The sequence below is a fragment of the Epinephelus fuscoguttatus genome, linkage group LG7 (assembly GCF_011397635.1).
Source record: "Epinephelus fuscoguttatus linkage group LG7, E.fuscoguttatus.final_Chr_v1".
Classification (NCBI taxonomy): Eukaryota; Metazoa; Chordata; class Actinopteri; order Perciformes; family Serranidae; genus Epinephelus; species Epinephelus fuscoguttatus.
Window position 1 is genome coordinate 42371881 of NC_064758.1, and position 12454 is coordinate 42384334.

The window sequence follows — 12454 nt, forward strand, 5'->3', positions numbered from 1 at the left end:
AAGAGGATACTGGAATGCTACAGCCAAGAAATAGGAATAATGTGGTGGCTACTTCTTCGCAGAAATGTACTGGTGGAGCCAGAGTGCATGGAGGTAGTTGGCAGTTGTCTGATCATCATACACATCGTACCTTTGAGAAGGGGAAAGATTTGTATTTGAAGATGAGCTCAGGTATGAGGTCCATGATGGTATAATGATCCAGGTTTTAACAGCTCCAGGTTAATTTAAAGCAGCTTTGAAGACCTCCCAAAATGATTCTAGTGATTCTGATCCCCTACGAGGCGTCAGGTGCAAACAATACATCTGCAGAAAACATATCATATGTTTCATATAAAACATATATTAAAGGACCAGCCAGTGACAGAGGATGAGAGGCAGTAGTCATGTCCATTTACTGTCATTGCATACACGTTGATACAAACAAAGAAATGAAAACAACACAAACTGAGGATGAACACAGAGAGAAACAAAAAAAAAAATACAAACATAATTGTCTTTCCTTCACCCGAGTTATTTTACAAACAAAAATAGAAAGCTTCTAAATCAAATAAGCAGCTGCACTGTTTTTCTGAACATTAGATACAATTATCTGCTTTACACACCCAGATCCACTGTTACTTAGGTTGGCACATCGAGACACGAACAGCAACAAAATCAACAACAGAAAGAAAAGCTGGTGAAATCTGTGTGAGGTCCTGTTTCTGGTTCATCGCACGCAAAGTCAATCCTTCTCACAATTACAGACGTCGTCCACAATAGAGACCTTTAAAGCCCCTAATCAGCTTAGGGTTCAGATCAGTTTGACTTCAGTTTTACGTTGTGAATGAAAACTTGCTTTAACCTTGACTCCAGTCTCTCTGTAGAAGAACAATGGGGTTAAACATGAAGGCTTTTGCTTGGAAATCGTTTTTTATCCACAGACTGACATTTTGTTCTTTAATATCTAAGAAAAACACTAAAGGATGGAGGATGTCTGGTAAAATTCTGCATTTTCCTTAACTAGAGAAAGTAAGAGATCATTGAGAAACGGAAAAACATGTTGGTTTTGGTTTTGTGATGGAATTTGCTGACAGGCATTTAAAAAAAGGGGTACCACCAGCCTTTCTCGTTTAGATGAACTTTTCTTTGATAAAGCGGATCTTAAAGCTGGGATAGACAACTTATTTTAGAAACATTTTTTTGTTATATTTATTGAAATTTTCTTGTATCTGTGGCTACCGCAGGTCTGTAATAAGCTTGTCCGATCATTTAATTCAGACCAAACTAAATGAATGGACAGCCTGCCTGTCTCTCAGAGAGAAGGTGTTCCCGTTTGCTGCTCTACAAATGTAGATGCACATGCACGTTCAATGCAGAGAGTTGCTATTCCAGCATTAGCAACAACTGTCTACACTGCAGAGCAAACCAAACAAGGAAGACGGACTCCAAAAGAGAGTCTGTCAATAAAAGTGTTTCAGAGATGGAGAGAAAATGTAGCAGATAGTTTAGCCTTCTGCTAACCAGAGTTAAGGCCCACAGTCATGTTTATGTAACTATCATTAGCTAGAGCCTCAAAGCACAGTGTGTCCCCTGCCTAGCTTCCCGCTGCTACAGGCCACCTCACCAAGAGGAGAGCGGGTATCCTGTCCCGTATCCTGAGCTACTGCCTGCTCTCTTCCCAGGGAAGCAGTCCACAGTGGTGAGGAGCGAGGCGAAGGGATGGTGGGGTGGCTCACCTTAGCTTGCTAATTCTCTCTTCATTTATGATCTTATAAACAGAGAGAGAAAGCAGGGTGAGGAGGGGCTGAGTGAATGTGCTGTGATTAACTCTACAGTGATATAATATTACATAAATCAACGTATGGGAAACAACGGGTTGATGTATGAAGTGCGATCATATGCCTGTAATCGTCAGAGGGGAGAGCTGCAGGAGGAGAGTGTATGCCTTTTCCAGATTTCTGCCTGCCCCAGCTTTAATTACTCCGATGTATTCTCGCTAGCAGGAACTTGAATAAACACATTCGTGAATAAAGACACTGATGTCTTAGCTGAGCTTTAGCTTTGGACTTCACCCTGTATTATGTTTATAACAGTACCGTATAATGATCCAGACTTGATCCACAGACTGCGGTCTATCACGCATTATGAGCTCTGTCAACTCCGAAAAAAAAGGTTTGTGATTATTTTACCAAATTGAAATCATCCTTCCACATAATTACAACTATTTAGGATTGACTTCAGTACGTTATTTAATCAGAAACATCTCTGTAAGGTCTGATTTAATCATGAAACACAGTTTTGTTTTGGAGTTATTGGTTAATTCAAGACACGCTTTTTTCCCTTCTGAACATTAGATCTGTAGCTGGTTTGGGGCTTTTGTGAGAGGAGCTCCTGAGCTACATGACGATGAACACACTTTCTCAGTTTCCACCAGACTGAAAGAAGAGCCCGATCACTTCTCTGCAACTTTAACACAAAGAAGAAGAAGAAAAATAACATACAAGCGTGCAGACGCACTGACAGACATACCCAAAAATTAGGTGGAATAAAAACAAAACAAAAAAAAAAAGACACAAATCTAGAATTGTTTTTTTTTTTTTAGAAAATGACAATAGAAATTAAAACTAGTAGAAATATTGAGCGTTCTCTGATTTAGCTAATCATCAGTGTACATAACAGTACTATGGCAGCAAGCGAGGGGAGGAGACAACCAGTTGTATTAACTACAGGGCAGTTACAGGTAGCACTTCACATCAGCCTTATTCCAGTGTGGGAAACTGGACTCGCTGTGGTGCAACAGTACGGTACAAGTACTGAGTGTACACTTTTATTGAGCCGTTACACAGCAGGTATTGCTGTGTATTATTGGTTGAAACACCAGGATAAAACCGAAGGAAGAGTTAACCTGTTCTGCGTCTTCCATACAGTTGGACTGCAGCACGGTCTTTTTACAGAAACAACCTCTGGCTTCTCGCTCTCAAACACACCACTGCCTTGTTTTTTTTAACCAGCAGCATCACTATAACCTTCTGGAAAACATTCAAGCCCAAAAACTACATTCCTACACTTTGTTTGTTGCCTTTAAAATTATTAATACGTCTACAGAAGTGGGAAACATCTACCAGTAGCCAGACAGACGTCGTGTCTCCACCTGCTGCTGGTGTTTCTTACACTGAAGGACAGTGGGGTCATTTTGCATCTCATCAGGAGCTAAAGGTTGTTTGTTGGACAAGACCAAGTTCATGGGATTTCTCCTCCTCCTCTTATTCCTCTTCTTCATTTTCCATCTTCCCTGGTTAGGTTTGTAGCCGCTGGCGTGCGGCTGTAGTCGGAGCCTCCCTGCGAGGATCCTGGAGGCCGTCACACGCTGGTGCAGCATCTGTTCTGGAAGAGCTGCTCAACCACCGAGGAGTCGGCCAGCGTGGAGATGTCGCCCAGGTCTCGCTCGTCACAGGCGATTTTGCGGAGCACCCGTCGCATGATCTTCCCTGCAAAGAGAAGAGGGTGGAGGTGATAATGGTACGTTAGTTGATGAGGTCTGGAACTAGTAAAACAGAAGTGCACATTATTTCTTATCGTTAAACTATATTTTGTAAATTTTACTTATGAGTGTTTGTGAATTTTATCCCCGAGTTATTTTTATTGAGTGTTGTTTCTAATGTTTCCTGTGGAAATGGACTTAATGCACAACCTCTTTTGTACCTCCTGGGTTTCCGTAGCTCACAGTGCCGTTTTGCAGTCACATTAAAAAAAGCACTGCTGTGCTACTTTAATATTTACTTGAGCAGGTTACGTTGTAATCTGGCGCATATTGTTCACCGCATTTATCATCACGTTAGCAGCTGTTTTGTTTTATTTGGTTGTGACCACTAACATGAGTTTTGTAGACTTCTGTTCAATTAACTTTTTGCCACCATTTGTGGTACAGCGAGGTGCCTTGATCAGTCACATGATCAGCACGGCGCTGCAGTTTTAACATCGATTTATTTATTTATTTATTGTCTTTTATTTTTTTCTTCTGTACAGCACTTTGGTACTCTGTGGTTGTTTTAAAGTGCTTTACAAAAAAAAGTTGGATTGGATTGGATCTCATTTCTGGTGTAAAATGCTGTTTTCTGTGTGTTTAGGAACAGAGGTGCAAGAACAGGTGTCCAGGAGGTGATTAATGTGTCATATTGTCTTCTGCAGGTCTGTTTTTGTTTGTTTAATGTTATAATTTTTGCTGTGTCTGTTAAGTTTCCCACCCCCAACACAGTTATACTTTGCCCACTAGGTGTCGTTGTATTTCCTTTCTCCGGTGTATCTATAGCTCCTTGATACTAATGTGAATATAATGTGGAGAAACTGAAGTTCGAGACGGTGCGGGTTACATTTCTGGGGGAGCAGAGGTGCAGAAACAGGTGTCCAGAAGGCAAATAATGTGTGATATTGTCTTCTAAAGGAGTCATAAATGCCGGAAAACAACATCTTTGAGTCCTTAGCTGTACATGCCCTGTCCACACATACATTACACTAGCAATGACAGTTGCACTGTGTACCACTTTGAGCCGAATCTAAGATAGAGGCCACCGGAGTAGCACCTGAGTAGAAAATAATCCTTACAGAAACATTGTTCCTGCTGTTTTACAATGCTATGATCATCACAAACCAAGTTCAAATCACCTCCTTCATGTCAGGGTGACACTTCAGAGATCTATAAACCCTTAGCACGGCTGAATTAACTGATCCTCTAAATAATAAAGACACTAGGGTTTAGTTGGAGCTCTAATTACGTTAGTGTTGTACATCAGTCAGGTTTGGCTCATTGAAAAGTGTCTACATTTCCTTCTCCACGAGGTCAGGTGAAATGAAACTCTATCCATCAATTATTTATTGATAATTTTCTGTATATTGAGTAACTTTACCAGATCGGGTCTTGGGGAGTCCTGGAGCATTCTGAATGTAGTCTGGTGTTGCAATGGCACCAATCTTCTCCCGCACTGTGAACGCCAAAGACAAACATAAAATCAGATGTGGTGCAGAAATAAAAAATGCCTTAAAAGAAACCTATCTCAGACACAACTACATCAACTCTGACAGAAATAATTTGGGAAACAATGGCTGAAGAATGAAGCACAGTTAAAAAGGTGTTCAACTCTTCTTCCCAGGCAAGACTACAATTAAAAAAATGCTTGAATGCATCTTCCCTGAGCTGTCTTTACCAACCTTGTCTTTTGAGTTCTGCCTCCAGCGTGCGGTTGTACGTCACTCCATCAGTGAGAGTTACGAAGCAGTAGAGGCTTTCTCCTTTGACGGGGTGAGGTCTGCCCACCACAGCGGCCTCGGCGACAGCTTCATGCTCCACCAGAGCCGACTCCACCTCCGCTGTGCTCAATAAGTGACCTGCAGGGAGCAGACAGGAACAAAGGGAGGTGGTAAACAGATCTTATTATTAGTCATATTAGTCATAGAGCTGCTGTGAAACTGTGCCTACTTAGGGCAACAAAAACAAAACAGACACCCAATTTAGATGATTTAAATCAGATAAACTCAGCAATCAGTCTTACCGGAGACATTCAGCATGTCGTCTATCCTGCCTGTTATCCAGTAGTAGCCATCCTTGTCTCTACGGCAACCTGTACATTAAAAAAGTACTTGTCATAAGCAGTTAAATTTAAACAAGTGTTGCAAATACAAAGCCTCTGACAAAAATTAGCAGCAGCACAAAGCGCACATGTGGTTTGTTGCCAAGACGGTAGCTGTAGTGGGTGCTGATTTAAGTTCTGTCTATCTTAATAAAGGATAAAAAGATAAACTAAGAAAACTAAGGTAATGTAATAAAAGATAAGTGATGATATGAGAAATTTCTCTTACAGCAGAATAAGAAACCGAAACACAAAGAACAAAATAAGAAAGTTTAATCAGAACAGATCCATTCTCTCACCGTCTCCTGTGACGTAATATCCAGGAAACTTCTTGAAGTAGGTGGTTTCAAACCTCTGGTGGTTTCCGTACACCGTCCTCATCACACCGGGCCATGGCTGTTTGAAAACCTGTTTGTTGGCAGAAGAAGCAGAAAGTGATTGACACATTATGAGTCACAGGATGAAACACAGAAATGATAGTTCAGGTCATTTGATGGTGATGATGATGATCCTCACCAAGTAGCCTTCACTCGGTCCCTCCAGCTCCTCTCCAGACTCATTCAAGATGGCCGGCACCACTCCGAAGAACGGAAACGTCTGGCGGACAGGAAGAGAAAACATGACACATTCAGGTGTTGTTTTTAATTCAAGACATTAAACACAGCTTGAGGCAAAAATTGCAACTGCAGAAGGGAGTTAAATTATGGAAGACCTGACTGTATACACCTGCGGCTTCTTGACCCCCCCTGTCACGTCTATTTTACATCTGCTGTCTACTTTTATGCGCTTTGCAAAAATTTAAAATGAGAAACAAAAAGTACTACAATCTCAGACGGCCTTTAAAGACAGCTGCATGTTGCACTTTTGTTTTTAATTTCACTTTTTAGTAAAAGAATTACCTCCAAATTTGTATACATCTCAACATATTTTTATTTTTGGTTTATTCAAATCCCTTTTGCTTCACGAATGAACTGTGCTTTACAAAAACATCTACCTTGCCTGACAAATTTGAACCAAAGTTTTGAGCGTTTGTTATTTCTGCATCATTTACTCACAGCAGATCCAGGTTTCATGGGCGTGGCTGCAGGAAGAGGAGTCAACACGTGTCCACCCTGAAAAGCCAGAGGACAGTGAGAAATGTCTCTTTTTTATATATGCAATAAACTGAGTTTCCACCAGGGGGCAGCAGGATGACTGTTACGCATTCTAATTTGCTAAAACAAGCTGACAAGACTTATGTGTTTTATTTTGAAGTGTTTAAAATGTCTGGTCTTGTATGGCTCTTGCTCATGAGGAAATCACTTAAACAAAATCATCTCTTCCTCAGTGGAAATATGAGAATAACAACTTACAGTTTCTGTCTGCCAGAAGGTGTCAACGATCGGACATCTCTTCTCTCCCACCACGGTGTAGTACCAGTGCCAGGCCTCAGGGTTGATGGGCTCTCCCACCGTCCCCAAAACCTTCAGAGACTCTCGCTTATACCTGCAGACGGAGTGTTTTAGCACATTAACCATTAATAAGATGAAGAATCACTCACGTCTAACTAAGTGTTGAACGTGGTTTTACTAAAAATGCACCTTTGTGTTTATTCCCTGAATAAAAACATTATAAAACACAGAAACAGAAAAGATGAGCATCAATGGAAAGCAGCTTGTGACGGTCAGAGACGACTCACTTCTGTACTGGCTCCTTGCCGTACTTCATCAGCAGCCTGATGGCGGTCGGAGCTGTGTAGAACTTGGTCACGTGATATTTGTCCACAATCTCCCACATGCGGCTCACATCTGGGTAAGTTGGCAGGCCTTCAAACTGAAACACACACCAACAGTTAATATAAACAAAATCAACAGATGCAAGAATTACAGATAAATATACGCTGATTATATGTTAATATCAAGTAGAAAAGCTTTCACCAGAAAATGTCTGAAGACGGAGGCACCTACGATAAAGGACTGGGTGGATGTAATACATGCTATATATGTGAGGGAGAAGTTGACCTTTTCTTCCAGATTGGAACTGGAAATATTTTACAGACTTAAGAAGAACTGGACTGAATACACATCGTCAAGCAGGTCGGACTTCGTATGAGAGTCCCTGCTGGTGGCTTAGTGGTTAGAGCAGGCGCCCCATGTACAAAGGCTTTGTCCTTACTGAACTAAAGCAACAGAAACAGCACAAAAAGGCAGCAAATACACATGCAAAAATAGGGAAGATATGGGGAATGAAACAATATAAAATAATTAAAATAATGAATAAAATAAAAGTTAGTGGAATGCCTTTGTATATAAATAAATAGGTTTTAAGAACTGTCTACAGATAAAAGTGAATTCAGGCCACAAACCCTGTGAAAGCACACTTATAAAAATAAGCCTGATCTCCTGAGCGAGGTTGTTCCACAGAGTCGGGGGCCGTCAGCCCAGACTGCAGGAAACAGCTCATAATACTATAAATAGAAATCAAATAGGACGGATGTATTAAACGACTTTATTGGTCGGCTTTCTTAGGTTGCAGAAAAAAATCAGATACCACCAGCAGTCGGTCACAATAGAGCGACCGTCAGCCAAGTTGGTCTAAGTTTGTAAAAACAGGAAGCTGAGTCTCCCGTCCCTCAGGGGACACTCACCAGGACGCTGGTGGCTCCGTTAGCCAGTGGGCCATAAGTGATGTAGGAGTGTCCTGTGATCCAGCCAATGTCTGCCGTGCACCAGTAGACGTCGTCAGGCTGGTGGTCAAACACCAGTTTGAAGGTTGTGGCAGTGTAGAGCATGTAGCCGCTGACTGTGTGGAGAACTCCCTGCAGACGAGAGGAGAGAGGAGCGCTGGTGAAGATGATTAAAACCTCTTCCACTCAGCTGGGACACCAGCGTCCGCAGCCGACTGTGCCGTCTCTCAGAGGTTTCAGCGGGTTGAGTTTTAAAGGTAGAGTGAAGATACTGGTATCACATGAAACTACAAGACCTAATGAATCCTGGCATGTTGGGAGGGGAGTTAAATAACACTCCAAAGTCAGACAAATGTTCAATGAGGGAAAAGCTGGCGTAGCTACTTTCACAGGGGTCATCTGACCTCTCACCTCAAGATATCTGCATTAAATGTGTTATTTTCACATATTGTATTCGAATATTTCTGCATACTGGGGTCCCTAAACAGTCTTGGAATTGCATAAATTGTGGATCTGCTGAGCTGCTTCTCAAATTAATCTTCAGGTTCCCAGCTTTCGACGACATTCACCACTTCTACATGACACATACTGTTGACCTGCTGTTTCCTCTCCTAAAAATGGGTCTGTGCTAGAAAGGAGGGGGTTAAAGAGGATAAAAAATGTGTGATTTAAGGAGCAAACACAGAGACCATCTTTTCAAGTCTTAGATGAGAATTAAAATGATCTAACTTTGTTGTTGGAGGTTTAAATACTTGTGATGCTCCATCCTGAAATGTCTGTGCTCATCATTACCTGCTGGTTTGGGCCTGACTAACACTAACAGTTCAACATTTTCAAACTACCTGGATTATAATAGAAAAACGTGTTTTGCTCTACCTTTGGTTTGCCAGTTGAGCCGCTGGTGTAGAGGATGAAGAGAGGATCTTCGGAATCGCACCACTCTGGTTCACACTCGTCTGAAGCTCCGCGGAGCAGAGTGTGCCAACACAAGTCCACCTCCAGGTTCCATGGGACCTGTAACAAACACACACATACACATACAGGACACACGCACATGCACACAAACATACACAGACATAAACAGATAGTACAAGTGAACTAGGGCTGGGCAATATATGGATATGATATTAATATTGTGATTAGACTCTAGGCATCATCTCAGATTTTGGATCTTGCAGTATCGTGAGCGTTGTCCTTCCGTGGTTTTAAAGGCTGACTTACAGTTAAGCGATGTCGTTTTCTGAACTCGTAACCTGTTCTAGCTGCTCTATTATTTGTCTATAATGACAAGGTATTACTTGGGGTTCATCCCAATATCCCTCCTCGACTCCTCCACTCCTCCATCGACTCGGAAATCGACTGACACCCGCCATCTTGAAGGACGTCTCAATTCATTAAACATGCTCAGAGGAGAGAGGAGGCTTTCAGAGAAGAGGGAAGCGAGGTTACACGGGTGCAGCCTTCACGGGAGTCTTTTATCAACCAACACACCCCCCTGATTGGATATCAGTTATTAATTGGACGGCGCAGCGCTGCAGCTGATCAAACTGATCTGATACATCACGACATCACTGGAGTTTCATACCAGAGGTCTGAATAATTGACGTCGCTTCACATGACACTTCAAAGGAGAAATATCTAAAGGCATTTATCATTTTTTCCTCTCCTTGCATCTCTCCTCCGTGTCTCAAAGGATGGAGCTAAGACGTGAGGAAGAGATGCAAGTGAAGGAAATGTGGATGCGAGATCAGGTTTTGGGATGAACTCCTGGTCATTCTCTCCACATTACTGATGATTTACCGAAAATCTAATGTGTAAATACTTAGTGAAAGCACTAAAAGGCAACCCGATAATATCATCACAAAATCAATACCGGGGTAATTGGTAAAAATTAAAATGATAATCGATTTTCTCCATATCGCCCAGCCCTAAAGTGAACACAGAAATCCCTCCATGTTATCAATAAAATCCCCGTCAATCAGTCACAAAACATTCAGAACAACAAACGTCTCTACAATCTAAAACACAAAAGTGAGAGAAAGTTAGTTTGACAAACTAGTTCGGAGAGAAAATGCAAAACAAGAGAAAACTGTGGATCGGAGTGAGCAAAGCAACAAAGAGCGGTTAGAAAAGTTACAAACGTGTGTCTGTTGTAACTTATTCGCTGTGTGTCAATCAGAGCTGGGTCACTTACCATCTGATACGAAATGAGACTAAAACAAAGCAAAACTATGAGGTGAAATGTGTGAAGTTTAAGGACTAATGGGGGAAATGTTATCTTAAATAGCCTGAAAATCTTTGGACTAACAGAAAGATAAGAGCAGACAGAGATTAAGATAAGGAAAGATAAGAGGTTGAGAAAGAGAAAAGACAAAGACAGACAGATTTAGTTGTAAAATAAATTATGACTCCACATAATCTGTGTTTTGGGTCATTCTTAATTGCCTAAATGTGCCAAAAACAATCAGATGAGCACCTTTCAAACAGTAAATCAACCCAGATTTGATGTCCACTGGACTTCACACAGAGATACATCTCTTACAATGCAGTTGTCTTGGTTCAAGAGGAATTCAAACAGAGCTGACGTCATGTTAAAGATGACATCACGTTGGCGGGGCCTTGTGTTTTCAATTAGCACCAACAGGTTTCCGTCATGTTCAGAGTTTTCTAAAGTTATTTTAATTGGGTATAAACCAAAGAAAACTGATAATTTACTGTCTCGTCTTTCAATCTGAACCGTTCGTGCCCGAGGAGACAGAAATGTAAACTAGGTACAGAGCACACTGAATAAGAGAAAACACAGGGCTCTACCTCTCATCTCAAGTCTTTATCTATAACTAAGTTACTGAGAAAGAATCAGGGGTCTGTTTGTGTCTGCATCTGGACATCAAGGAGGCAAAATTACCTTTATAAACATTAAAATGTATATTTAGACACAAATCTGATTCTGGTGTCCTGGATCTGATTATAAACAAGACATGCGAATATAGCGGATTAGTTGAAGTCTGATACCCAAAAGATAAGCAGGTATTTAAAAGTAAAACATGACATGAGGTGAGGGCTGAAATCATCATGAGGATATTAAAGGAAATATTTTATAATGACCATCATTAGTAAATTATAATTAAATTTTAGTTAATAGTTATTTTACTGTTAGCAAACAATGGAATAATTGACCCACAGGGTCCAGATTTCTCCTCAGCCATTAGTTTAAGGTCCCACAGTTTAATATATTCAGCGTCATACTTGGGTTCACCCATATTGTGAAGCTAGTTTGCTGTCTCTGCTGTCAAGTAGCTATCCATTAGTCTTTCGCTCTACAGCAGGAAATGGCACTTCAAAATAAAAGCTTTGTGCCGAAAGTTCACTGTACTTAAAAATAAAGTGTGTTTTTTACAAACTTGTCACTTGCGGTCCATTCAGATGAGACCTGCGACCCACTTTTGGACCAGGACCCACCCAAGCATTTAAATTAGGAGAAACTACAGTTAATTCATTCAAACTTGAACCAAAATTCTAATCCTAGTGAGCCACAGCAACAGTCTAGTACTGTCAAAAATAGATTTATCAATACATATCAACTCTGAATATTTGACAGGGTTTCAATACTCCTTTTCAACAGTATCAATACTATCAATTCTAACATTTATTGCCTTTAAAATGTGTAACATCACACATCACAGAGGCTTTTCAACATGTGCACTTCTGCAATATAAGTGTATTACAGTTGTTCTGTTGTTCTCTGCTACTAACCAAGAAATAGAAAAGCTGTCGTCGTCGTCATGTTGCAGCCTTGTTATATTAATCTTTTAATAAAAAAAAAATCAATTTAATGCCCTCAAGTATTTCCAAGGTACTGCATCGAAGTTAGGATTTCCCGTATCGTTACAACACAACAACAGAGACCCCTGATTCTTCCTGACTTGTCAGTAAAGGAGAGAAGTGTTAAAGCAGTTACATTAGAAAGAAAAACAACAGCCTTCAGAGACCACAGGTCATGTTGGGCTGTGTCCAAGCAAGTAGATAAAAAGTTATCAACTTCAACTAAGGAGTGAGTTCACAACAGATACAGAAAGAGAAAAAACACTGTTAATACAAAGAGCATTTACATCTTATTCCAATGAATTTAGACGGTCCAGAAAACATCAGAGAACACGAGAAACACTTTCCAATCGTGTCTGGTCCA

At 40.9% G+C, this 12454-nt stretch overlaps 1 protein-coding gene across 3 annotated transcripts in view; it reads right to left on the bottom strand.

Annotated features, from left to right (window-relative positions):
• Positions 1-368: 368 nt before the first annotated feature.
• acss2 (acyl-CoA synthetase short chain family member 2) overlaps positions 369-12454 on the bottom strand; it is a 41178-nt gene continuing 29092 nt past the window's right edge. For all 3 annotated transcript variants that reach the window (XM_049580409.1, XM_049580408.1, XM_049580407.1), the window contains 11 exons: positions 9145-9282; positions 8230-8400; positions 7282-7415; positions 6956-7088; positions 6659-6715; positions 6120-6200; positions 5903-6011; positions 5526-5594; positions 5185-5361; positions 4884-4958; positions 369-3467 (listed from right to left, as the gene is read on the bottom strand). In XM_049580409.1, coding sequence (XP_049436366.1) covers positions 3340-3467; positions 4884-4958; positions 5185-5361; positions 5526-5594; positions 5903-6011; positions 6120-6200; positions 6659-6715; positions 6956-7088; positions 7282-7415; positions 8230-8400; positions 9145-9282 — 1272 coding nt within the window. In that variant the 3' untranslated portion in view covers positions 369-3339. The remainder of the gene's footprint in view (positions 3468-4883; positions 4959-5184; positions 5362-5525; positions 5595-5902; positions 6012-6119; positions 6201-6658; positions 6716-6955; positions 7089-7281; positions 7416-8229; positions 8401-9144; positions 9283-12454) is intronic.